The sequence below is a fragment of the Lutjanus erythropterus genome, chromosome 13 (assembly GCF_056507025.1).
Source record: "Lutjanus erythropterus isolate fLutEry1 chromosome 13, fLutEry1.hap2, whole genome shotgun sequence".
NCBI classification, from domain to species: Eukaryota; Metazoa; Chordata; class Actinopteri; order Lutjaniformes; family Lutjanidae; genus Lutjanus; species Lutjanus erythropterus.
In genome coordinates, this window is record NC_139329.1 from 7,798,863 (window position 1) to 7,826,819 (window position 27,957).

General features: G+C 38.4%; 1 protein-coding gene across 1 annotated transcript; it reads right to left on the minus strand.

The window, feature by feature from the left end:
- Positions 1-325: 325 nt before the first annotated feature.
- Positions 326-27,856, minus strand: parvaa (parvin, alpha a). Its single transcript, XM_084733872.1, has 13 exons — positions 27,571-27,856; positions 20,803-20,892; positions 19,368-19,438; positions 18,186-18,288; positions 17,941-18,081; positions 12,908-13,023; positions 12,611-12,669; positions 10,165-10,184; positions 9,973-10,034; positions 8,500-8,568; positions 6,608-6,709; positions 2,323-2,395; positions 326-733 (listed from the first exon to the last, which is right to left on the minus strand). The coding sequence occupies exons 1-13, from the start codon at positions 27,704-27,706 to the stop codon at positions 657-659; spliced, it is 1,119 nt and encodes a 372-aa protein (XP_084589998.1). The 5' UTR covers positions 27,707-27,856; the 3' UTR covers positions 326-656.
- Positions 27,857-27,957: the final 101 nt, after the last annotated feature.

Below are 27,957 nucleotides of genomic sequence, written 5' to 3' on the forward strand. Positions count from 1 at the left end.
ATTGAGAGGAAAGTCAAAATGATGAGAATGAAGTTGAAATCTTGAGGATAAAGGTAAAACATCTCTTCACTATTCTGGAAATGCTTTTTCAAATTTATTCACAACTTTGACTTTTTTTGCAGTTTGAGAATAAAGTTGAGCTGTTCAGAATTAAGTTGAAAGAGTAGTATTTCAACTATATTCTTGAAATGGAAAACTTTATTCTCAACTTTCTGACTTTATTCTTGACATTTTGACTCCATTCTCAAAATACAAAAAGAAAAAAGAAACCAAAAAAACTTCCTCATCCGATTTTCTTTTTCTTATGCCTTCTCAAAATACAAAGTTTCACCCACCCCCTGCAATACTCTTCTGTAAAAATCATAAACATGAATATTGGCAATCTCATTTAGTTCACAGACGTCTGTCGGACTGTATAACAATGCCCAATTTACAAAAAAAAAAGAAGCATTCTGTGGCACATAAGCCGAATCTTTCTGCAGAACTTAAATAAAACAAAACTGATTTGTGTGTCGTACATTATTCAGCAAGGACAAAATGTGATGCGTGCATTCAGATAAAAACTTATTTCTACAACAAATAGAAAGAAAAACATATTGTTAAGCTTTAATATGTGGTCCATTGTATAAAGTGTTCCCTCTTGCTGCACGAGGTGCTCAGTCTACGTTCCGGTACCTGGTGAAGAGGTTGTAGAGGACACGCAGTGTAGATTTAAGGTCACAGTTCACTATATCTGAAAAGAAAAGAGAGAGAATAGAAGAGTTATCTACACACACACACACACACACACACACATATATATATATATATATATATATATATATATACACATATATACATACATATACATACATATACATACATATATATACATACATATATATACATATATATATATATATATATATATATATATATATATATATATATATATATATATATATATATATATATATATATATATATATATATATATATATATATACACACACACATAAATAAATGAAACAACCAGTAAACACCCACAGCTACAGTCTGTACTATGGGTGCCACATTCCTTCTTCTCTCCACATTAATGGCCCGTGTCCATCAGGCAAATCTGTCTTTCAGCAAACAACATTCAGCAGACGGCTGCAAGATGCTTTGGTTGTACACTGGTTGTTGAAATAAGATTACTGGAAATCCATTTGAGACTCAACACACTGCAAATATTTTAGAACCTTTTAGCTCATTCAACAATCAAACATATTGGACCTACATTTTGAGTTAAGTTAGACTCTGCTGAGCGAGGATGAAATCGTTACCGTTTCACGATAAGCCACAGTGAAATTCCTGACTGTTAATATTACTCTTTTAAAGTTTGATCATCATTAAAATTGTGTTTGATTACAGCGCTTTGCTGTAAATACTCTCCAGCATGAACCAAAGTCAGTAATGGTCGTCCAGATGCAGGCGCAGCGAAAACATGGTGGAAGGCAATGAAAGCACTCCAACCAAGACGGTCCTTAAGTCTGAAGTGTGATCATGTTTTGTTTTTTGTTGAGTGTGCTGAGAGAAACTTTCGAGGATGCCCCAGTCTAAAGAATGTGCAAAAAGAAAGTTGCTGCAAAAGCAGGACTTGTGAGTCATCCTCTTGACCACCACCCACTACTTTATAGCGAATGAAACGTAGGTTAACTTTTAGGTCAATGCAGTGGCCCTTTAGCTCAGTTGGTACAGTGTGTGCGCCATGTACCGAGGCTGAGAGTGTGTATGCACAATAAAGTCATAAAATCATTTAAAAATTAATATTTAGTGTCACTTAAAGGTTTGTCAATTTCTTTTTGGAAGTAACCATGTTACACTTATCATTTTATAAAGTTTATAAAGCAAAAACAGTTTATTTTTTCCTGTCTGCTGGGTGTGTAAATAGCAGAGTGTGTTAAAATATGTTTATGTTCATGTCATAGAGTGTGCTATTGTGTGTTATTGTGGATTTTTTTTTTCTGATCATCCACTCTGTTGTACACAACTGTACAACCATGAGTGAATCACTTCAAGTCTATTTCAAGAGTCACATTCTTCCAGTTTAAATCCATTCATATCATATCAATAATTTAAACTTATTTAACTTATAAAACTTTATAGCTTTGAATCAGGACCTTCAGTATTTGGATCAAACAGCTTGTAAAAAATAAAGCTGGATTTAGAGGGCTGCAGCTGTTCAATGTGTCAGCTACATATTTAATCAATATTTAGATAAATTTAAGTATCAGACTGGATTTGGTATCAAAGATATACACTATTAAAGGACTTGGATTGGGACTTAAATGTGCATCCTACCCTCTGGTCGGGGCTTTGGTCTCTCCAGACCTCCGTCCTGCATCAGTTCAAAGGAGAAGGACACATTGTGGACCTGCAGAGAGAGAGAGAGAGAGACGAGGCTGTTAGGACATAAGAAAACACTACAGGATGCATGTTCAGTACTGTGTGTGCATGCAAACACACACACACACACACACACACCAAACTTTACACATACAGGCAGAGGTTGGCAAGTACAAATCATGCGACTCCACACGCAGCTCCTTGCTGATAAGGGAACACACAAACACTAGTTGCTAAATCCCACGATACACTCTGGGTGGATTCAATCGTGCTACCACAGCTTCCTGTGTCGGCAAACACAACACGGCTGTGTTCTGTAAGACCATAAGCCTTCAGCAGCTGCACAAACACTCGGCTCGCTCATTTATCAACAGAAACATGTCAGCAGTGTCAGTCCAAAACCTCCTAACTCCAAATAAAAAAAAGATTTTTCATGTCACTACAACTTATACAATGTATGTAGGAAAAGAAGGAACAGACAGACACACATGAACAACTGGCCTCTGTTAATTTAGAAAGGTTATAAAATACATTATTTCAATTTTACAACCTCTCTTCATATTTAATAAATGTGTACTAGGGCTGGGCAATATGGCTTATAAATAATATATAGATATTTTTGTGCTATTCCCGCGATATACAATATAGATCTTGATAAACACATTTTCTCTAAAATAACATAATGTAAATTCTATAATAGTGCAAACATGAGTGATATGGACAAAGTCCACGTATCACAATTTTTCTGCCCACATACCTTAATATCGATATTGCAACAATATTGTAGGGGTGCAAGAGGTCCTGGATTCAAATCCTGGACGAGCCCCCAGATATGTTATAACCTCCCTGAACAAACAAAGGCTCCACTGGAGACCCAAATACATAAAGAACATCAAGACAAATATAATGACTTTTAAACCAAATAGAACAGCTGGAACAGTCTGGCAAGTTCAGAAGATGACATCTCAACTACTGCTACTGTACTGTAATGTAGCCTTTAAAAACACAATATCAATATAATACTGATATATTTCCCAACCCTAATGTGTAGTATCCTCATTTTATGTATTTATTTCGCAATATTGACCTGCTCTCTGTACGATATCCTGCCTGATACATGGTTATGTACCAAAAATATCAATACTTATATTAATTAATATTAATTAAATCTACAATGATAGTGATTTAACAATGATTTTATTATTTCTCCAGAGTCTATGATCAGAACTGTGTCCATAGGAACAGTCTGTTCTTCATGAAAACAGTCTGTTATATGGAAATAACAGACCTTAGAATGTGGTAATTGACCAATCAGAATCGAGTACCTAACAAATCCATGTAATAATATCTTATAAAGTTGTTATGACACACATACTAGCAAACAGTTTCCTATTTACATATTAGCTTTCACTTGGAATCTTTGGCCACTTGATGATTTTAAGGCCAATAGTCGCTCTCCTTTTAGCTCTGCATTGGTTTCCACCAACTCTTGTGAACATTTTACATCAGATTGCATGACTAACATTTGTACAATGTGATTGCATGTGGAAAAAGAATGAACAGACCGGAGCAGAGAGCAATCATTACATTATTATGTTTTATGCAGGAACACACATGCTGGAGATAGCGTCTACAGGGTTTTTTTTCCTGGAAACTGACAATTATGGTCAACATGATGAATGATCACCAAATGCAGGGCTGACGTTTATTCAAAACATGGGAGCTGAATCTTTTTCAGGTGGGCTGTTTAAAGACGGAATTATTCTGATTTGCGGTTGTCCGAGCGGATGTGTAGCTCTGTTGAAACCAGAAAGGCATCTAAGCCAGTCTGACTCCTGAGCATCAGTATGAAAATAAACCTGCAACGGATGAGGAAAACCAATCAGAGCACAGAGATAGCCAGACTTGAAAGATGTTTTCTATTCACTGCCCATTGTATGCATGTGCGTGTGTGTGTGTGTGTGTGTGTGTGTGTGTGTGTGTGTGTGTGTGTGTGTGTGCTCGCCCTGCTGTGATGTACTGAAACCTTTCTCCAACAAGGGCTTATTGTGTGGAAAAGCAAGACCTTCGCCATCTAATACAATCAAAAAGAAGAGAATGAGTCTTAAGTAGAGATCTACTGAGCAGGAGCATGAGTGCTTTCTTGATGCCTTGCACTACTTTTGAAAGCCCACCCTCGGTGTATCATCGATAGGCCTGTAGGTCCTCACTCTCACACACACATCCACACACACACACACCCACACACACACATACAGAGTAATAGAGCTGAGCCCCTAAGCCACTCCAGTGTTTCCCTGTGCAAAAGGAGATTACAGATGCTGTGGGGCTGGTGCCTGTTCTTCCGGGCCAGGAGTGTGTGTATGTGTCTGTGTGTGTGTGTGCGCGCGCAGTTGTGTACATTGTAGCACTGATGCCCATTCTGCCTCGCAGCTTGGCTAGGGCCGCTGGCCAAGACCCAAACAAAAGGCTACTGTGGTGTCTCTGCAGATTGCCTGTTCAGAATACCGTAGTACTACAGAGGCCAATGGAGAGGAGGGATGGCTCCGCACTGAATGGGCTCTGGGGAAAACGGATGGCATTTATCAAGCTATTGAGAGGAGAGTCCTGGCTCTGAGTGCATGAGGCTCCTCAGAAATGGAGTATTGATTTAAGAGTGTTTCTTAAACTATAGGTCAGGACCAGAGATGGGTCAGGGCCCTATTTCTCATGGATCTCCAAGAGAAAACACTGAATACATCAATATGGTGGAGGTTACAACTTCAAGTACAGATGTCTGCTTGTACAAAACACAGCAGAAAATTGTTGCGTTCGTACATTTGGTGAATTCTTTCTGTTTGGTTAAAAATTAACCAGGGACACTGCACAAAAGCCACAGTGAGACAGTTTGCATTGACATACTTATTTTGGGCCTGTACTCAAGGGTGACAAATTAAGTAATGATAATCAGGTTGAAGTGTTGAATTTCAGCTTCAATTTGAAGGAACAAACGTACAAGGCAGAGGTGTGGGACTCAAGTCACTGAGTCACTGAGAATTGCTAACATGGAAAGGGTAGTTCAAAAATAATGAAATTTGTAGCCAATTGCCTCTGTCTATCCTCAAAGGCAAGCTATCTGAAGAGATTCAAGGGGGGATATTTCATTCTCTAGAAAAGAGCTGGTTTGAAACGAGTATTCTTATGAACAGAGTCTGGTCCGGACTGTTTTATGATATCTATGTGTTATTTATTACTATTATTCACATTGGCATTGTGCCATGTACTGTTTAACAGTATAAAACAAATAAATAATTGTTCATAAAAAAGGTCCACAGCTCAAAAATCAGTGACACAACTACGAACGTTCAACTTTTAACTTATTCGCTGGCCAAATGTTAACTAGAAAGCTAACATTAAGTTTAAGCTATGTTAGGCTTGGCCTCTGTTTTCACTTGAGAGCCATTAAGAGAAAAGGTTATATTAGAATTTCAGAGCCCCACTATTGTTGCTTGTTTAGGAGGATTATTATTCATCACAACAAAAATAGCAGTAAGATTTAAAAGCTGTATGGAGGCGTTATGTTGAAAATAAAACTCAAATTTAAAGACCACTGTCTTGAACTGATTTAAATGTTGAACCTGCAATAAATCCATCAAAATTCTGTATGACTGGGCTTCATTCTCACCACAGTAATTGAGGCTTGCTTGAGGGCTTGCACATCTGTGACTTCTTCACACCTCTGGTACAAGGATAAAAAGGGCTGCGATTCCTTCACTGTTCACCCAACGGACATGAACACTTCAGAAGAACATTAACCTGGAAATCACCCTTAAGTTGGATAGTTGTAGTTTCAATTTATATCCAGCAATTAGACTCATATTTTCACCAATATACAGCTAAAAATACAGCCTCAGTTTACGTGTCATGCCCAAGCAAAGTAAGCAAAAGTGTCAACAAAGTGTGCAACAATGGTAAACACCTGGCCGTGACATAAACGGAAACTGCACTTACAGCCATATTTTGGCGAGAGATATTTGGAATGAATGGGCAGCACTGGATTACATTATAAGCGGTCAAGTGAGCATTTTTTGTGTTTTGTTCGATATTTTGTTTCTATAAGACTCCAGCTGTTGTCCTCAACAACAGCACAAGATATAAACATGTCAAAACCTTTCAACCCAACAGCCAGTGATTGATCCTCAGTATTTCTGTGACCGTTCAGCTCACTGACGAACGTAGAAAAAAAGAAATCAGTCTTTACCTTTTGGTCAAAATTCTCCGGTGTGAGGAAAAAGTTGTAGAGTGGCACAAAGTATCCCTCCAACAGCCCCATCAGCAGGACCAGATAAACACCATCTGCAAACTGAGACAACAGCGGCGTCAGGTGACCAACAGTCAGTCTGACTGTGAGCTGGTGAGCGCTCCATGACTGAAAACTGACAACCGAAGAGGACTGTCTGCACAAGTTCAAGTGATTCACAGATAACTGCTATTATTTCAGAACGGTGGATTTTAACAACTGTTTCAAGAAGACTAAAATCTCAGTCAATCTCAGCTTATGGATCAAAAAGCTTGGAACCGAATCATTCCTATACAAATGTTGTGCTTTGCTTATAGTCCGTGTCCATTTGGGGTCTTTTCATACATGACAACATGTGGAAAACAATTCTAGAACTATAATAATCCTATTTTTCTTACAGAACTCCCATGATACTTTGCATCATGGTAACCTATCTGCTTCCAGCTGGCTACCTGAGGCTGCACATTGAAATCATGATGGGAAAAATAATAATTTTCTCTCAATTAAAAACGTAGTCTCCCTGACGGGGCCTGGGTGAGGGAAGGATACTGAAGCTGTCTGTTTAATTACTTTATATTCACCTGATGAATATACACCTGCTGATTAGATAGTAATCTGAAATCAAGAAAATCAAAACAATATGGTTATGGTAATAATCTGCTTTGTAGGGATCAATTTGACCCAGACAGATGTCACTATAGCACTATAAGAGGTTTCCACTGTATTGTGATAACTGACTACTCTTCGTCTATGTTGACAAAAAAAATTTTTTTGAAGATGATTGAAAGACGTTGGTGGGGGACCTTTACAGGGGATCACATCTTAAAATTGTTAGCAAAATGCTAGCTACTTAGCTAGCTAGTCTACATGAATCATTAGCTAGCTAGTTTGCTAGTGTTTTGCAAACATTAGCTAAATTAAGATGTGACCCTTTAAGTCACATTTACAGGCAAAGGAGAAAGAGAAAGAAATATTGCTCAACTGTTCTTGGAGCACAGAGTCTTAGGAGGGAACAATTAATTTTTTCCATCACTTTTCAAGTAAAAATGTCAAACGTTTGTTCGTATTTGTGACTCATTTATGACAGTGAATGAAGAATGTTTGGGTTTTGGACAAAAGAAGTGATTTGAAGGCCTCCCTTCAATTTCCCTCTGTGAAATTGTGATGAGTTTTTGGTAACTTTGTTTTTTTTTTTTGTTTTTTTAACATTTTATAGACTAAATGACAAAATTCATCAATAATGTAAATAATCATTAGCTGTTGCAGCCCTATTTGAAACTATCTGTAAGATTAGATACCACTGCAGGTAACTGTGAAGTAAACATATACAGGGGTCCTACATGTTTTCTAAAGTCAAATTCAAGCACTTTTCAAGCATTTTGCATTTTCCACAAGACAAGACAAACTTCAGTTTCAACTGACAGATCACACTAAGTGAAGCCACGCGCAGACTCACAGTGGCAAATGAGACTTGAGTGGAGTCGTCTTCATTTTGTGAAAAAGTCAAAAGCAATTAGGCTCTCTGACTTATTTCACATCTTTATCTGAAAACGAACAATTCAGTCAGAGAGCGATTTACTGTGAAAGTACTGCAAATACAATTTCAAGAACTTAATCCAAAATCCAAGCACTTTCAAACCTTGAAAACAGTGTCAAGTGCTTTCAAATATTTCCAGCACCTGTACAAACCTCGCACATACTATTTGTGAGCAGGATGAAGTGCCTTTTTAAAGGTTTGATAGAATGTGCTGTAAAAATAACTATTTTAATTAAGCATCAGTATGTTAAATAGTGTAGAGGACTTTACAACATTTGAACATTTCTTCATGTGTGTGTGGACGTGTGTGACGTACCTGTGTGTCCAGTTCAGACACCTCTAGGTTGAGCTTGTTCAGGTGTTTGTTCACAAATGTGATCAATGTCTGAGAAAACACAAATGAGAACATCTCATCACCAAATATCTCAAACCAGATGGGAAATATATATTGAAATATCAGCATACACAAACCAACACACCTTGACTGATGTCACCTTAGCATTTTTTAATACTAGCAATATTAAAATTGAGAAGTTTAGACTTATTTTTATCTCCTCCAGGCATAAACCTGGAGGAGATCATGCAATCGCACATGCATAACCAAACAGACCTAGAGGTTGTCTGAGGCTACTCTTGCATACCACTGGACTGATCAGCCTCAGTTTTGTGCACATTCATGATTGTATGCTGAAGGACCTCTGCGACTGTCTATTTTTGAAAAACCTCTTTTTCATGGCTGCAATGCGGCATTATGTTTTCAGGTCACGCCATTCTTGTGAATGTGATATCTCTGGAATATATATGAATGTGGGGAATTTGTTCAACTTTGGTATAAACATCCACTTGAACGTAAGAATGAACCAGTTAGATTTTGGAGGTCAGAGATCACCGTGACTGCACAAAAAAATATATATATATGTCTAATATGATACTAGTGGTACTGAGAGTAACTACTTACACGTAACTAGCCACATGTAATTAAATTCCAAAATATATATAATTATAATCCTTTACAGACACTGAGAAAAAAAAAATGCAGCTAAATTACAGTTACTAATCAAACTTTTGTTTGGTTACATCTAAATACTGATTTGAGCTTGCCTTGTGGAGGTCTGTACTCCACTGAGTGCACTCCTCTAGTTTACAACAGAAACTGCAATTTTGTTAATACAGAGAGAGTAAATTACTGGAAAGTCCAGGTGCCAGTAGTGGTATCAGTTTAAATTTGAATAGTACAAAACCTTAGTAAGAAATCCTTTTGTCAACTGACTCAAAAGGCAAGAATGACACTCAAGAATGTAATGTTAGTGTCTAGTGATTGCATATTGGTTTTCTGGATTACAGAGCTTGCTACTTGGCTGCTAATAAAGTCAAACAATCCTCTTTTCATGCTAAAACACACAGACTTGCTTTCCCTGACAATGATGACATCAAGTCTTTACTCTGGAGTAGAGAGATTTTTGAAGACAAGACTGTTTACAAAATCACAGTAACCCAAATAAGGGAACAAATCTTTGCAGATTATTTGCACTTTAAACAACGGTGAACTGATCAGTTCCCACATCATCCTTTCAGGTGTGCATTTTCTTGTCAAGCACCTTCCTCATTACTCAGGGTCGATGAAGTTAGCTAGAAAACTGAGCAGAGTAAAATCTGGACCACAGACTTGAGTAAAAATTACAATATGGGGTTCATACACTGACAAGATTTGTATGTATTCAGATATTATTTTCCATTTCTCCCACAGCCACACATGGCTGATATATTTAAGACTGAAGATCCTCAATACCTTTTTGACGACATTCAGTTTATCTGGAGCGTGGTCAAACAGGGTGTCAAAGGCATCACGCTCTGTGAAGAAAAATCAAAATTAATTATAAGATGTTTTTTTTTTTTAAAAAAAAAAAAAGGAGGGGGGAATGATATGTGAACATTCCTGAAGAAAATATTGTTTAATATACTCTTCTTCATGAAAACATACCATGTCTGCCAGAGAAAGCCCTGAGAGAGGGGGGTGGGGGCGCAGAAAGGGAGAAAAACAAGAGAGAAGATGAATGCTTCCAGTTCAATCACAGTGGAATGTAGAGAATGGAGGGATTATGTCACAGAAATGACAATACAATAATGTAGCTAGGGTATCATAATTTGATTAACAATAAACACAGGTACACTGCGGGTATTCAAATAACCAGAGTATCATCACTGGGACATTGACAATGACTACATGCTATAGCACAATGCAATCATCTCAGCAGCACAACAGTACTGTTGGGTATTGATACAATGAATGAAGATGTGTCTTTCTGTACACGTAGCTTTTCTATGGGAATGGAGGGCCTCTCTTGTCTATTATTACAATGTTAGTACTTTGGAGGATGTTGCTGTTGGAAAGGGTCAGGTGCTTTTGGAAGGTTGGGAGTGCTGCAGTGTGAGTGTCCCCGAGGAAGAGATATCGCAGTGGGCAGGCCAGCAAGAAATGGCAGGCACACACACAAACACACACTCACACACACTCACACAGAAGCACTCTCACACATGTTCATGGTGTAATCTGTGATGGCAAAGGCAGGCAGGTCTGGGCAATGGTCCTGGTGGTGTGGTAATAACCGTATTTCCACTGTGACCATGTGAGTGTTAGTGATCCTGTGTGTGTGTGTGCGCGTGTGTGTGTTATTAACAGTGTATCCATCTACCATGACAAAATGTGTGTGCTTGTGTGTGTTGGCCTGCTGTTATCTCCCCCGTTGCTGCTGTCAGGCTGCAGGACAGCCTCACAGGGAGAGAATAAGAGTGTGTGTGCGAGAGAGAGTGTGTGTGTGAATTGTCTAATTCTTAAGCTAAGGGTGCCATCACATATCTTGTTGAAATACAATAGCTGTCAGTTCACCGTTGCACAACATGTAAAGCACAGTGGGCGGCACAGTTCTATTTGCAAAGAAATAAGGAATTCCAGGTTTTGAGTCACACCACAGCTCTGAATTCTATTGACAGGCTGTTTAAGGCTCAATATCAAACCTCAATACTTTGCAGTACTGATCAAAATGTGTGAAGAGCGGAGAGATCAGCTGTAGAGATGTCCGCCTTCTCTTCAATATAATGGAGCCAGATGGCATTCGGCTTGTGGTGCTCAAAGTGCCAAAAAAATACATTTCAAAACTTGACAGCAATGTTTCTTTCCAGAAATCATGACCTGGTTACTCAAGATAATCCACGTTGGGCGCAGTTTCACGTATGAACTTCTTTCTGGTTACCGAAATACACCTGCAAGCTGTATCCCTGCACAGGAGGAAGCGTGCAGCTAATCATGGACAAGAGGACGCCATTAATGTTTATTCATCTATGATAGATGTAAGTTTCCTTCAGTGATGCTGGCGGGGGACTGAAGGAAGTAAATAGTTCCTTTACGAAATTGCTCACAATGAGGTCTGTGGATTATCTTGAGTAACCATGTCATGATTTCTGGAAAGAAACTTCACTGTTGAGTTTTTCAAATGTATTTTTGTTTGTTATATTATGTGGTGGTGTCAGCACAGTATCATGACATCAGCTTCCCCAAATTCACTGAGGTCTGGACACTTGTAGAGTTGTCATGATACCAGAATTTTAAAGTTCAATGCAACACCAAGATAAAAAAAACACATCTTAAATATCTTAAACAAATGGTATTAAAAAATACACCAAAGCCTCCTCTGCTGTGCGATCCACACATGGTACTCTGATTACTGTATTTTATTTATACGTTGGGTTTTCTGTCGAGTACATGCTTTTGAGATTCCTAATCCAGGCCTTGTTAAACTTCCAAATCACATGTAGCCCTGTGCACCATGTGTACCTAATTTTTATTCCTATTTGGAGCTAATAAATACATCTGTATCATCATTATTGTCTTTCATAATAAATGTTCCCTTACACTGCCATCCCTCATTATTTTTGTAATACTGTTACATAATACACAAAAATACACAAACAGAAAATACTGTGATATAAGTTTTAGGACATATCTCCCACCCCTTGTACTCCCCAACAGACTTTGATGTCTAAAATTGCTGAGGTTCCTTTAAATGCTGAAATATAGGTATATTTGTATGTTGGTGTTGCTGTTAGTGTATGTCACTCTGCCATAAAATACAAAAATACAACTGACAGAAAACAGAAAACATTCTTGAAGAAGCTATTAGGGCAAGTAAAATAAACCTACACCATCACAATTAGGGGAGTAGCACAACGTGGCTGAAAAATGCTCTTTACAATAGCATTAAATCCAGTGAGATGTTTTTGTCAATGTTGAAACTTTTTTTTTCAATGTATGAGAGAACTGTTAGCAGTGTTTTTTTCCCCACCAGCACTAATGTCTGTAAACATGGTGTCTAAATGCTACACATGTGGTGTGAGGTGTAAAAGTGAGTCTGAAAGCAGAGTGTACTTACTCTGTGTTGCCAGTGATTTCCTCTTGAATTTGTCTGGACTGAAGGATGCCCTCTCTTTTCTGAGACACATAAATGGGGGACAGTATGTAAAAATTCTACTGAATACAACTGAGAAAAATGAACTGTCTGCTGAAAAAAACGAAGTGGGAAAAGCCAAAGAAGAATTCACAGCAGTGGAGAGTGGTGTTATAAAACCAAAAAACATTCTCTACAAAGATGACGGCTTGTTATGCAAGCAAGTAAGACACATACTGTACATCCATACTAGAAAGCCTTCAAACACAATGTTACACCCACCTGGACAACCACTACTTGAATAGAAACATGGTCTGGCAATCTGATTGGTGCTCTGAAGTGTTGCGACAGTGCCACCAGCAAGTGCAGGATGGCAACTATACTCTTAGCATGAACCGCTAATGTGAGGAAAAGAAGAAGAACCAAACAGTAGAATATTAGTTATGGAACAAATACCAGAAATGATGCAGTTAGTTAGCATACAGTACATGTGACATACATTAACATGTGAATCAGCATTTGTATAATCAACAATCTTCTGCCTATGTCTGGAAAGCACTGTGATCAGCTTACAAGTACTACAGAAATCAATCTGAATTTGAATTGAATGTTATAACCCTTTTCACGTTCATTGAAAGCCATCTGTACATTCTTATTTGTTACCTTTCTACCTGTCTTTATGTACCGTTTATCAAGTGTTGTAAAAAAAAAAAAGTTGTGTGTAAAATGGTAATAAAAACAGAATGCAAATCAATTTTGACTTGTATTAGTTGAATACTGCACAAAGACAAGATATTTAATGTTCAAACTGATTAACATTATTGGCTTTTGTAAATGTACACTCATTGTGAATTTGATGTCTGCAACATGTTTCAAAAAAGTTGGGACCAAAGCAACAAAGGACTGGGAACGTTGTGAAATGTGTCCTCAACAGGCTCGTTTTCAGAAATCATGGATGTCATGTCCTCTGGGCTAAAGAGGAAAAAGGACCATTCAGATGGTCATCTGCGATGGTATGGGGCATCATGGGCAACTGTTACATCTGTGAAGGCCCCATTCAAGGTGAATACACTACATGATTTGGAGCAACATTTGCTGCCATCCAGACAACTTGTTTTTCTTAGATGTCCCTGCTTATTCCAGTAAGATGATGCAGAGACACATTCTGCTCGTGTTCCAACAGCATGACTTCGTAGTAAAAGAGTCCAGGTACTAGACTGACCTTCCTGCAGTCCAGACCTGTCTCCCACTGAAGATATGTGGTGCATTACGAAGCAAAAAATACAACAACAGACACCCTTGACTGCTGAGCACTTCAAGTCATATATCAGGCAAGAATGAGACTGAACCTCACTTTCAACAACTTTGTTGTTAAAAGAAAATGTAACACATCCGTGGTGAAAATGCCCTTGTCCCAGCTTTTTTTGGAACATGTTGAAGGTGTCAAATTCAGAATGAGTGCATATTTTCATACTAAAATGTTGATCACTTTGAACATTAAATATCTTTCCTTTGTACTGTAGTTAATTTAATATAATTTCATTCTGTTTTTATTTCAGTTTTATATAACATGCACACTTACATGGAATTGAGGTTGTATTTGCATTCAGTATTACTGATTTAGCCAGAAATGTTATTGAATGTCTCAGTTTCTCAGAATAAACAACAAAAATGCCTTCAGCTTCAATTAATGGATAGACATGCAAGACACTTGACTGCTGTTTCGAGACATTTTTTTTAAAATAATTTTTTGTGTTCTTTACTTAAGTGTGTATCTGTGTGAAATACCTCCCTGCAGGCATTGGGCTGTCAAATAACAACCCACATAGTTTATAGTATTTTTCATCCATCCTGGAATTTAGAATTAAAAGTTTTATGTGGCAAGGTCACATATCCTCAATAGTAAATACAAGTACAAGATGCCAAAAGTTGCCTTGAAGTGAGTTTTTTTAAGTCAGAAAAATACAAGCTTTTGTGGACAAAAAATTCTAAATTCTGTGTCTGGGGCACAGAGTCAACCATAAAGACCGTGTTCTGTCAGACATACTGTGCAACATGTCTTTAGTCATCCGAACAAATAGGATTTACCTTTGGGTACACAAAACAATCAGGATCAATTAAGTGTCTAAAGAAAGCCTTTGATTGTGCCCAGTGGCAATGGCAAATCGCAGAGAGCAAGCTAAAAGCCTTCATAAAACTTATTCGAACCTCACTGCATAAGAGGATCCAAATAAGTTATTCAAAGGCTTCAGAACAGGGGATGAAAGTAGGGGCAAAAAAGTGAATTGATTAAAAGAGAGCTCCTCAAATAAAAGGACTGCAAAATCAATTACATTCCATGTTATTCACTGTGCTCTTTAGCTTTAATGAAGATATCTTGTACAAATGGCTTTCAAGGCCAAACTTCTACCAGAGCGGCATTTAAGAATGTCATATTATTTGGTTTGAAATAAATTCATTTGGTATGGCCGTTCTCTACTGCACTACTTTCACTAAATCTAGTCTGTTCCTTATCTTAAAGCTTTTCTCTTTGTCTCCAACATACCATATATTTTTCTATCTCACTCATACAGTAATCTTCTCTTTAGCCACATACATTTTCTCGTCCCTGCCTCTCTTGTATCTCATATACTGTATATGTTACAGCTAATGACATAAGTAAAAGGCAGTGTGCTGGGAGCCTGTGAGTAATTATCATTACTCCTTGTGTCAGATAAAAGAGTGCCATCAAAGGAGATGTGGAGAGCCACATTGACATGCATGGCTACCTTCGCTGTTGTTCTCAACCTGAAAGCTTACAGCTCACTCAGGAGCATATTAATCCCATGGCAAGACAAGTACGTTTAGACATAAATCCTTTATGTGGAAGTCTAAAACAAACTGGCACATAGCTAGTACTCTCCACAGACGAGGAGAGCTGGGTTCTTTATTGTTCAGTGAGAAAGACTGATGTCACTAAAGCTTGAGCAGCTTTCCTGCAGGAAAGTCCAGGAGAAGATTCAAAAGTCTACAGCAGGGTTTCTCTACTGTCTGTTGTGACCAATGATCATAAAAGTCTCGCTGAGCATTCCCACAGCTCACATTTTGACTTGCAGTTCCACTGATGCAGCATCCACAATAGCAGGGTCATGGTAACTAATCCTCTAAGTGTAATACAGCAATTATTCATCATTAGGTCTGGGTATCTTTTAAAACAATTAATATGCAAGTACCAGAAGCTTTAAGTGATGCTGATACCAACAGACTACTTAATTCTATATCCTTTCTTGTTTTGGTGGAATCGCTGCATGCTGAACTACAGGGCTGTAACTATCAAAAACTCAATACCATAATAAAAAGCCCATCATGCAGTATTTATCATAATATTAAAGAACAAAGAAAAATAATGACAGGAAACCTGGCCTTGATTAAATAATGAATCTCATCTGTACTTTTTGTTTATATAAAATTCTTTTAAGTTAAAGTGCTTCTGCTTTCCTTCTTTAATGAAATAAAATAAAAGTGGCCCGCCATGACCAAAGCATGTCCAAAAAATGGCATGAATTGTCTTTGGCAATGAATGTTATGTTATTATGTATGTCCAAAACAAAAACAATTCATCAGTCAATGGCGGTCCTTTTATAAAATGAACTTAAAAACTTATTAACACTTAAAAATAAAAATAAATAAATAAATAAATTAAATATGTAATACTGTGGTAGATAACATCAAAGTCTGGTACGGCACTGAGACGTTTTTTGTGATATTCACTATATTGTTACATCCCTACGAAACTGTCAACTCTGCCACCCAGCTGCTAGCTGTAGCTGGGAGCTGCAGTAGTTGACCAATCACACGTCACATTAAATCGAAGAACGCTTGCAGTGATTGGCTGCAAGCAAAAACATACAAATAGTCATTAGCCTGGTCTGATCATCGCTAACTCAAGTCAGGCTTAAACAAGCTTGCACTGTGAGTGTGCGTAGAAGATGTAAGCAGCCCAGATATGTTGACTGTTGAGAAGAGGATATGAAGCGAACACGAGAGCTTTCTTCTCAGCTGCAAAACAAACCCTGCAGACTGAACTATAGGAAGTATACTGATGCAATTAACAAAACAAAGGAGATGGTTTTGCAGAGAATACAGACAAACTAATGCCAAAACGATATGATCCTGATGTGCATCGTCCAGCCCCAACAGCCCACTTGGTGAAGTGTCTGTCCGTATACTGAGATCTCAGCAGTGGCGCAGATTTGATTCCAACCCAAGGCTGACCTGCATGTTTTCCTATCAATTTTCAGCTGTATTATGTAACAAAATTGGCAAAAAGCTACAAGAACAATTTTAGAAAGTTATACAAGCCTACTTATTGTTTCATTAGTATTTGCCAAGAAATATTTGCATTTTAAAAATAATGTATAACCATACACCTTGCTGCTGGACAGGAGCCAGTAACTATTCATATAGATGTTAAATATTACATAACCAGCGATTCTTTCTTCTCTCTTTCTCACAGGATATCCATTTGACTTACAACCATGAGCTGCTCATTGGCATTTTAAGTCAGAAACTGGGCATGGAGTAGAAGAATCTTGAAATTAAGAAGCTGAAGTTGGAGACCAAGAAATTGAAGAGGTATACATTTAAACAAAACAGAAGCTCCTGATTCTGACTTCTGAATAAAATGCATGAATGAATTAATAATTTTAGTTGACCTTTGAAGACAGTACAAGTTGTAGGAAGAAGAAAATGAATGCTTCAAAAACACTGCAATCATGCATCCAAATGGGAGCCACCACAAAGAAAAGTGCGGAGTGGATAAAGAATATTTTGAGCAGCCATGTTGAAAATGAATAGTTCAATAGTGAACTGAGGAAAAGTGCTTGTGGCTACTTAAGAAACACGGCTGAAGGGTCTGCAACACCTGCCAGAACAGCGCAAAATGGTAAGGTGGTACTGCGAGTGCTCGATATTTTCTAAGGTGGCGCACGGTCTAAAAAGTGACACTGATCTAGAGGAAAAAATAGTTGAAAGGACAAATATGTGTTTTTGGTTTTGGGGTGAACTGTACCTTTAAGTCTCATCTTATCTTTACAAGTGTTCAAGAGCAGACTGTGTGTCACAACAGCTTTTCAAAGGACTGATGGTTCATCGTCTCAGAAAGAGATCCACATTTCAATTTGATCAAACTGAACTAATGGATAGATCAGTTGTGAAGCAGTGAATTGTTTCATTGACTTCACACAAAAAGTACTGGCTGGCTCATTCCAACAATAAACAGTTGCAGTATACTATTAACTGAACAAAAAAACAAAAATATTAGAGAGGATCCTTACAGTCAACGTTCCAGCGGATGTTCCTGGTGGAGAGTTTGAGCGAATCGTTGATGCGTTCCAAAACAGTCTGCAGCTTTTGTTTCTGTGCTATCTCCGACTGGGTCACCTCTGCCACATTCAGTTTCTCACCTTCCAGCTTCTCTGAAGCACGAGACAGAGAGATTAATACTTAGAAACACACACAGTTTACCAATCAGCGCTTAAACCTTTCATTCAAAATGGATTTAACGGTTTCAGCTCCTTACCAAATAGCTTCTGCAGGACCTGTCCGTCATACAGATCTTCGGCCAGATCCTTCACGATGATCCTCTCTCCCACCAGAACATCATTTATCCAGTCAATCAACACCTTCATGAACATAAAATAAAAGACTAATTACTTGTAATAATAATTAGTCAAACTTGCCAAATAAATTTTAGCATTTGTAGCTCTATATTTACTCATATGGTCTGTACTGTCCACCTGGTAGTGTCAGGGACGTCTTTTGCTGTTTCTCACCAATGCACTCTTCTGCTGCATGTCTAAGGACTGCTGGTTTCAACTTATTTCATAGATTTTTGATGGAATTTGAGCCTGAGTTTTAGCTGTGACTTTTCTGAAGTCAGACCAGTGCTGATTAGGTGATATGCTGAGGGAAGCTGTCCTGCTGGGACATAAATCGTTGCCCCAATCTGAGGCCTTTGGTAGCCTAACAAAAGTTCTTAAGAATTTGCCTGTTTGACTCCCGTGATTGCTGCCAATCCTCACACGTGTGCTTGTTCATGCAGCTGGTGCCTGCTCCACGGCACCATGCTGCCGCCTCAAGCTTCAAAGTAGGAACCGTGTTATACGTGTGATGAGCTGCATTTGATTACTCACACAACCCACTCCTTTACACTTGGCATTTTTGTCAGCTCTTATACATCCTATATCTGGCTCTTTAATCATTTGTAAATATTTAAAAAGTATATTTTGTGATTTTATTTTAATAACCTGCTAAGTTAATTGGTGTTTATATTGTTAATTAGAAGATAGGGATGGGTGATACATAAAAAAATTTTCTGCCTGCCACCGTCAGCCTATCAACTGGCAATCAGCAATTTATTCGTCTCCCCTCTTTGTTTTTTCCTACTTTTGTACATAATGTTTATTTTCCATTTGTGAAAACTAATGACGTGGAGAAAGAAACAAAAAAATTGCATTTGTTTTACTCATTTAAATTCCAACTTTACAGGTCAGATTTAAGATAGGTAAAGGTAAAGTCAAATCTGGCCCCTGTATAAAAAGTAACTTAATAGGTCTGTTTACACTTTTCATACTAATTCTTGTCTGCTTATGTTACTTACTCATGCCCGCTTTGTTACAAGTTGTCAAGAGATGTAGCACTACACACCTCTACATTACTGTCTATCTACGATAAATGGTAGATTAAATAATTTAAACGTTACCTTCATGAGCTCCTGCAGTTTGCGGTCATTCTTGGAGTTGGGGTCCACCATGGTGCGCACTTCATTCTCCTCTAATGGATGAGCACAAACAGGATAAATGTGAGGAAGAACAGCAACACAACTCATTAAAAATATATTATATTATATATCATTATATTACATTATATCAAGCTGTGCGTGTTTGAGTGCAGGTTCATGAAAATTGTATATTACTATGATTAACATTCCAATAATACCATATGAGGCTACGCTTCAGGGCCCATCTGTCAGAAAGTGTTCATTCATGAAAATGGCAACAAAGAGCAAAAAAGAAGAACTTTACAAGTTGAGAGATTTAAGTCCTGTTTAAGAGGATACATAAAAGAAAGCAGGGCTACACAATGTGGTAAAAAAAAAATCATATTGTGATTATTTTAGCAGACATTGTAATATAATTCAAAATCAGTGGGATTGATCATTTTTGCCTCTAAATTTTAATTTCCCTTAAAAAAATTTAATAAAATAATAATTATGAGACATTAGTTAGGGTCTGCACCAATCAGAGATGTTTTCTCACATCTGGAGAACAAGATTTGTAGGCCAGGATATCTCTGGAGCACTGCAGGACTTCATTATAATGCTGTTTTGTCACATATTTTTATTTTATCAATTGCAGCTTCTGTGCGACCCCAGTAAAAAAAAAAGTTTGAAAACGTCCCTCCTGCTGTGACTTGGATAATGCACTAAGCCATATTGCGATTTCAAAGATATTTCGATTAATCGTGCAGCACTAAAGGAAACTTTATCATTTTAACAGCATCAGCAGTGGAATTAAGGGACCTGCTAAAACCAAGGAATGAGAAAAACTAACGAGTGCTGTTAATGCTCTGTCACCAAGGAAATGGATCGATATGAAAATGGCTTTTTAAAAAAAAAGTCTTGATGACTGCAACGGGAGGAGGGGGTCGGGGGGGCGGAGCCTCCATCACGTTGATAGACGACAGAAAATGTGCCATACTACTAATAACAGAGGATGTTCCCCTGGACTGCGACCTCCATAAACCTGCATGTGAGGATACAGCCAATAGGCCTGATAGTGATGGTAATAGCCAATTTAAATTAATGATGATATTGTTAGGCTATATGCATAAATTTAGAATTATAATTTGAATTACAGACAACATCAACATAATTACACAGTGTAGTGTAATTTATATAGGATTGTCAAACTCAAAATTCCCTCAAAGTAATGAAATATACAATTATTAGTGGGAAAAACATTTGGGTAACCTCACACTAACAGTAGCAGACAAACTACACATGACAGATCTGGACCACTCGTAATTTGTGTGCGGCCGCAAGATTCAAAACATGAGGGAATTGGTGACTGCAGCAAGTTCCCCTACATCCTAGTGGCGGTTCTTACATCAGTGGCATTGTGAGAGCAGCATTTTACCTAGCATGGTGTCCTCAGGGTCCAGCTCATAGTGGGAAGGGCTGAGAGGAAGGTTGATGGCATTTATCCCCTCTTCCTGAAGCTCAGACACTACGAGAAAGAGAGAGAAACATTACAGCACATGAATTTACATCAGGCAATGTCAGGCATATCATGTGGATGCCTTTCTTTTCTGCCTGTCAGGTTTAATTTCCTCACTATTTTATAACAAGTGAACAACTGAATCCTAAAATAAAAAAAACACCAGGTGACTGACCAAACCAGCTGGACACAGCAGTTTACAAAAAAACATTAGAATAAATTAGAGCGGTGACAAATAGTCGATTAATTAATCAAAAGACATTCAAGCCTCGTTGCCAATTATTCTGATTATAAATTCATATATATATATATATATATATATATATATATATATATATATATATATATATATATATAGATATATAGATATACATATATATTAACATTTGCTGGTTCCAGCTTGTTAAACGTTCGGATTTGCTGCTTTTCTTTGTCATTTATGAGTGTAAATGAAGAGTCTTTGTGTTGAACTGTCAGTTGGACAAAAGAAGCAATTTGAAGACGTCACTTTGGGTTCTAGGAAGCTGCGCTGAGCAAGTTTCATAATTTTTTACTTTTTGTAGAAATAAATGATGTAAATGATGGCTTGATTAATCATAAATGTACAGGTACAGTAATCCTTAAAAGCCCACAGCCCAAAATTAGGCCCTCGCATTGCTTATTTGATTCAACTTCCAAAGATATTCAGTGTATAACGATATAAAACAGAAAAGCACAGACACCTCCTATTTGAAAGACTGAAACTAGTGAATGTTGGGTATTTTTTGCTAGATGAAAGACCAAAAGATTGGTTATTCAGCCCAAAATAAAAGCAAAAACACAAGTCAAGAAACCAAAGTTTATTGACCAACCACATGTAGGCAGCGAGGCTGAATGACACCTTCCTTTGAAGCCACTCAAAATGTCAATCAGTCAGATGACTGCTACATGAAGAGCAGATCAGCTGAGACAAAGACAGAGCAACCCTGAGTAATAATCACTTGCAGTGATCAGCAGCAGTTTGGATGGCTCCCTAAATGTTCCCTTGATTCCACAAACAACCATTAGCAGAGCCTCTGTTGAGAGCCATTTGACGTCAGACAAACACACACTGCTGCTGCTGCTGCTTCCTGCTTCTCAGCGGGCTTTATAGACGGCCCAGCATGCCTTTCTTCTCGGTGTGTCAGATACCTGAGGAGGCTTGATCACCGCTGATCTGTGTGTGTGTGTGTGTGTGTGTGTGTGTGTGTGTGTGTGTGTGTGTGTGTGTGTGTGTGTTTTTCTGAAAGCATGGAGTGAACATCCTGTGCATTTCTCTGCCTTCACTGGAACAATATCCTCTTAATCAACACCATCCACAAGTGCTTTCATGTACAGTATGTCTGCATGAACACACACACACACACACACACACACACACACACACACACACACACACACACACACACACACACACACACACATCACACAGGGGTGTGAGAATATTCCTACAGAGTGACACATGGCTCACTCTTTTCATATTGTAAATTACCACCTACTCACAACCCCAGCTCCAGTCTACAGGATACAAGATTAGTTCAACTCAAGTACATGGCAACTTTCTGCACACCCTCCGTTACTGATCTATTTATCATATAAAACTGAGCAAAATCATTATGTGTGTTGGCAAGAAAATTTTCATACACTTCATTATTGCAATATTCTCATAAACACTGTACTGTGATATCTGGGGCTGCAACTTCAACTAAAGGACTGGTCATTTAGTATAATAAAATGTCAAAAAAAACTGAAATATGCTCATCACAGTTTCCCAGAGCCTGAAATGAAGTCTTCAAATTGCTTTTTGTCCAACCAAAGCCAAAAATCTTGACTTACTGTCATTAATTACAGAGAAAAGCAGTAAATCCTTACATTTAAGAAGCTGGAACCAGTAAATTTTTGTTTGAAGAATGTGATGCCATGGTACATGCAAAGATTGGTTTACTTTATGTTGCTTAAACCCCCAACCACTAGAGAGCAACATTGGTATCTATGTTCACTGTTCTGAATGCACAAAAAAGTTAACTTTTTAACTCAGATTTTATGGTGTGCTCTTTATGCAATGTCAGTTTTCCTAAAATTAGCTGAAAAATGTCAACACATCACCTTACTTATAGTATCACAATATATCTCAACATAGTGACTCATAACCCCAGTATCATGATACGCACTGCATCACCAGATTTTCTGCCAATACACAGACCTACAGATCATGACCCAGTGGACTGTTTTCAAAAAATCAAAGTATTGCAAATCAAGAAAGTATCAAATCCTGTTAAGAACAGTGGGTTCAGATAATATGCAATGCCCTTTCTTTCATTTTAAAAGGACAGGAATGGGAATCAGAACTAAAATAGAAATGTAAGATTGGTATTCTGTGTATGTGACACAGCGCACATCTACCGAAAAAGAAATAACTCAAAGGGATATTTTGAATTATTTGAAGCGAGGTTCCATAGTCAGTGGATTGCCTACAGTAGATGGTGGTCGACATATTTTCCTAAATTAATCTATTAATAGTTCTTTGCATATAAAATGTCAGAAAATGTTGAAAAAAAAGGTTGATCAGCCCTAGATGACATCTTCCAATGTCTTTTGTCCAAAAAAAATCCCAAAAATATTCAGTTTAGTCTGAGAATGGAGTTAAGAAACCAAAAAAATTTACATTTAAGAGGCTGAAATTTTGACTTTTCATTGTGTTTTTTTCTTCTCAATATCAATTATCAAAATAGTTGGAGATTAAGTGAATAATCGACTTATAATCGCTTTATTGACAATTGTTGCAGCTCTACAGCTCAGGTTATGTGATATGACAGGACACCTAGATATCGTTACGTGGACTGACAACAGAAGAAAAAGAAAGAAAACCAAGTGTGGAACAATGGCTCACTGTTTCAGAAGAACAAAGGAGAGTTCAAAAACTTTTACAGCTGCTGTCAGTGGCAAGTTCTGAACACATATGGGGGTATAGCTGCTGTACAAAAACACCATGCCAATTAGCACAATCTGATGATACTGTAATTATCACTTGTGCTATTTATGGATGAGCAAGTACATAGAAGACTAGGTTGGTATAGTGGATAGATTATTATGGAACATGAAGGAGAAATGACCACGGTATTACTTCAGTTACATTACTCACCAGCTGGGCTTCCACACTGGTATGTCAAACAAGTCTGCTATGCTCTATTAATGCATTGTGTATGTTCAGCATAGATTTGATTTGTAGTCAGTACAAGCAGAGGCGTACCGAGTGTCCTCACTGCACATCACTCCTCCCCACCTGGGCCAGTGTCATAAAATAAGCTCACGTTTCTATCCTCTTGGTTCAATAAGGATAATAATACAAAGCCACGATGTATCATTCAGGAACACGCCTTCTGTGTGGTGCCTACATGTATTCAAAGAAGTCATGCCGATGTTGTGTCCTACCTGGAGGGCAGAGCGCTCCACAGCCCATGTCTTTCTGCCTCCGTCCCCCAGACTCAAGCATCCTCTCCTGGCTAGCAGGACCAGCTGTGTCCCCTGCAGCTCATCCTCCACAGGCTGAGCTCACACGTGTCTAAAACAACACCTGACCCCGATATAAATCCTATATTTGCTCTACTTTCACAGAGAAATAGAATGATATATTGCCTCTCCTGTTTTATGTGCTGTATTTTCTGTTTGCATCACATCCACACCGCACACAGTTGGTGTCCGTCTGGTCTGTATGCACCGCACAGCCCTCGCTAATGCTCTCAAACCCTCTGACCTTCTCTTTTCATACCATTTCATCCACATCCTATAGCTCTCTTTCTTATCCTTCACCCCATCTCCTTTTTTCTTTTTCATCCTGTCGTTACTCCTGTTCAAGCCATTGGCCCCTCTCTCCCTGGCATACGCAGCGACTGCCATAAACGTCACAAGGACTTAAATTTAATCAATGAACAACACACGAGCGACCAGCCCACGTTTTCCATCAAATCATGGAGCACACTGCACTCAGTTTATACGTGTGTGTGTGTGTGTGTGTGAATGTGTGTGTGGAGCGAACACGAGCCAGCATGAATGTAATGTGATTGCATGCATGTCTTGTAGACAAAGGTAACATAAAATGGGGCTCAGCTGTGCAACAGTATCCTGAATGATACAAAGTATTCATCCAATTGAAAGGGACCTTTCCCATTGGATGATAAAACCAGGCTTTTAACAATGAATGTCAAGCTCTCTGAAGCTACTGTATTTCCAAAGCGACCCTGCGTGGCTATAAACTGAGCAGGGCATTTAAAAAGTGTTCTTAGGAGTATTCTAATAGCATTTTCTTGGTCATTAAAGTCCAACATAGCAAGATTTATATGGAGGAAAGCGAGGTAAACTTAAGTGTCCATGAACAAGACAGTATGAGTGTTTACATGCACATGAGTATCCTGGTTAAGGCTGGGTATCCATACTCAATACCTAAGGTGTTGACTGAAATAACATGGTACTAGGAGGGTCACAGTTTCAATATAAAATCGAAGTTCCAGTTAAACGATACCTGCATTCAATCCTTTTTGTACCCAGATTTACACAAAAAAGACTATGGGTTTGCTCGCAGCCAATCACTGCAAACATTCCTTAATTTAGTGTGACATGTGATTGGTACACTACCACAGCAGCTACAACCTGTACAGCAATGTCACTCAACTTGTGGCCTGAGGGACTGAGTGTCAGGTGACCTGCCGACCATTTTCTAATTCTCAATGAAAACAAAATGATTCAATCTGATTAATCAGGAAGGAAGGACAGGTATGCCACTTTCGTATGATGGGATAAATGAGGCTGTTAGTAACAGATTTGCATGAAGGTCTTTCAGGCTGTGCTAAGTGCAAATGGCCGACTGGAAGAATCTCTGTCGACTGTGGGGGTCAGATTAATGATTGGAATTGTTGACTATCTGAGGACAGCCCTAAGTTAAGACCTCAATGATATCTGTTGAGGTCTCCTCACAGGATTTTTGTTTCTCCTCGCACTCAACCTGGTGATTCTGCTTGACTTGGTGAAATCAGTTTGTTGTACTGACTCCTGTTTTGTCAGTCATCTTGTACTTCTTACATATTACGGTAGTTTTTTGTACATTTGATCTTTGGTAACCAAACTTCTTCCACAATACTGAAGTTGGAACAAACTCCCCCACCATGGAGCCAGTAGCAAATTTACTTCCAGTTTCAGCCAAGCTTGTTGTTGCTGTGTGTAAAGGTGTGACATTCTGTCAACAAGTCACAATGCTGCCATATCACAATTTAAATTTTTTTTACCATTAAAAACATAATTTTTCATAAATGATGTGATATGATAAACCTCTGTACAGTCTCTCCAGGAAGTTGCGACTGCAACAGTTCACACAAATTTAACCAGTCCCAATGAACTCTGCACGACCTTGCAATTTTTTTCAATCACTGCAGCTTTTCCACAAATTTGAAATTTGATCATTGTAGCTTCCTGCGAGTTCCAACTCTGAAAAGAACACACGGTTTGTTATAATTAACAATTTAATATTATTAATGTTCTGTGCACCTCTGTATTTTGTAATTTTGTAATTGCTGTTTTGACTGAGCTTTATCTCAAAAAAAGATTTTGCTTCTTTGTGTAATACCACCCAGGTGCTCTTCTTCATTAACTAATAAAGCATATTTTGTTAGAATTTTTGTAACCCTGAGCCTTTTTAGTAAGGTATGGAACAAAAGGCAGTTTTATTCTCCCTTTCATTGCAAAAAAAAAGGCTAAAAACATTGCAAAATGCATTGCAACTTTTGAGAAACTTGCTGCAAAATCGTGGCGGGACTGCCTATATGAATAACCATGTTGCTTATGTTCCATGCAGAGATGCATGATCAAATCACTTATCATCAGTATAACTGAATATTTAAAGTGAAATATCAGTTATCAGTCCAAAGTGAACATTTATGATGGCCTCTGCAACTAAGTGGAGAAAAATATTGTATTACTAGGTATCAGCCAAAATATTTTAGAAAGTATCAACATATCAGAAATAGTCAAAAATCTAATATTGTGCATAACTAGTTCCTGCAAACAAAATATCCTGAATAAGATCAAAAAAGGATACTAGTGTGCAAGTAAACGCATCCACCGAATGTGGGCTGTGGAGCCTGTATCTGACCCAGTGACCTCTGACCGTGCCCCGGGGAATCAACCTCCCAACCTTTCCCTATGAAGAACCACAATACTCCCGATGTTCCCACAGTGACTGAAGGAGGGGAGGTGCTGGTGGAGCCTCAGTGTGTGACGGGCCTGTGTTTACTCGTGCCTCATTCCTCACTTATTACAGTAGTAGCGGATTCAATACCTTACATGGATACAGACACAGCCCGCGGCCATGAAAACACACACAAGCAGCCACACGTTGTAGTTTACCGTGTTTCTTTGTGATAACTGTGTATATAAAGCTGAATTAAAAGTATAAACCAGTGTTGAACGTGTTTAATTTGAGTGCGTAGTGTTGAGTTTGTAGTGTTTTCAGTCCTGCACTGCGATTCTGGCTGCTGCTGTGGGTTGTGATTTAAGTTAAATATGGGTATAATAACGCGATGATTTTATCTTCACTTCTGTAAAAAAAAAACAAAAAAAACAAAGTACAACAAAAACAACGGTGCTGTTAGTTTGTGCATTGTTTTGCTAGCTGGTTACCTTCTTTAGCCTTTTTCCTTCTTGCCAAAGTTCCTCCAAGTTTTCCCAGGAAAGAGTCATCTTTCTTTCTGGAGGACGGGGATTTGGGCGTCGGAGATTTCGGAGAGGACGGGGACTTCTGAGGCGAAGAAGCCATCGTCGTAACGGCTATTAATCCGGGACAGTTACCGCAAAACTGTCCGAGTTGACGTGGAAATGAAAGTTGGTTGGGAAGTTAAGTTAAAAAAAAAAAAATCACCGTCCACTCCCTAAAGCGGAAACGGAATTCCAGACATTTTCTCCGGAGTTGGCTGGAGTAAGTGGCCCCTCCTCTCTGTGGAGGAGGGCGGGGAGGAGGCTGCAGCTGACCGCGGGAAACAGTGGAGCTCCAGTCTGGTCCGGACCGGG

Coding starts and splice junctions, on each gene's coding strand:
- parvaa (XM_084733872.1), bottom strand. CDS start 27,706: ATGGCTTCTTCGCCTCAGAAGTCCCCGTCCTCTCCGAAATCTCCGACG. Junction 19,439..20,802: donor CCCTGAGGACACCATGCTAG/GTAAAATGCTGC, acceptor CTCATCCATTAG/AGGAGAATGAAGTGCGCACC. Junction 18,082..18,185: donor GGTCCTGCAGAAGCTATTTG/GTAAGGAGCTGA, acceptor CTCGTGCTTCAG/AGAAGCTGGAAGGTGAGAAA.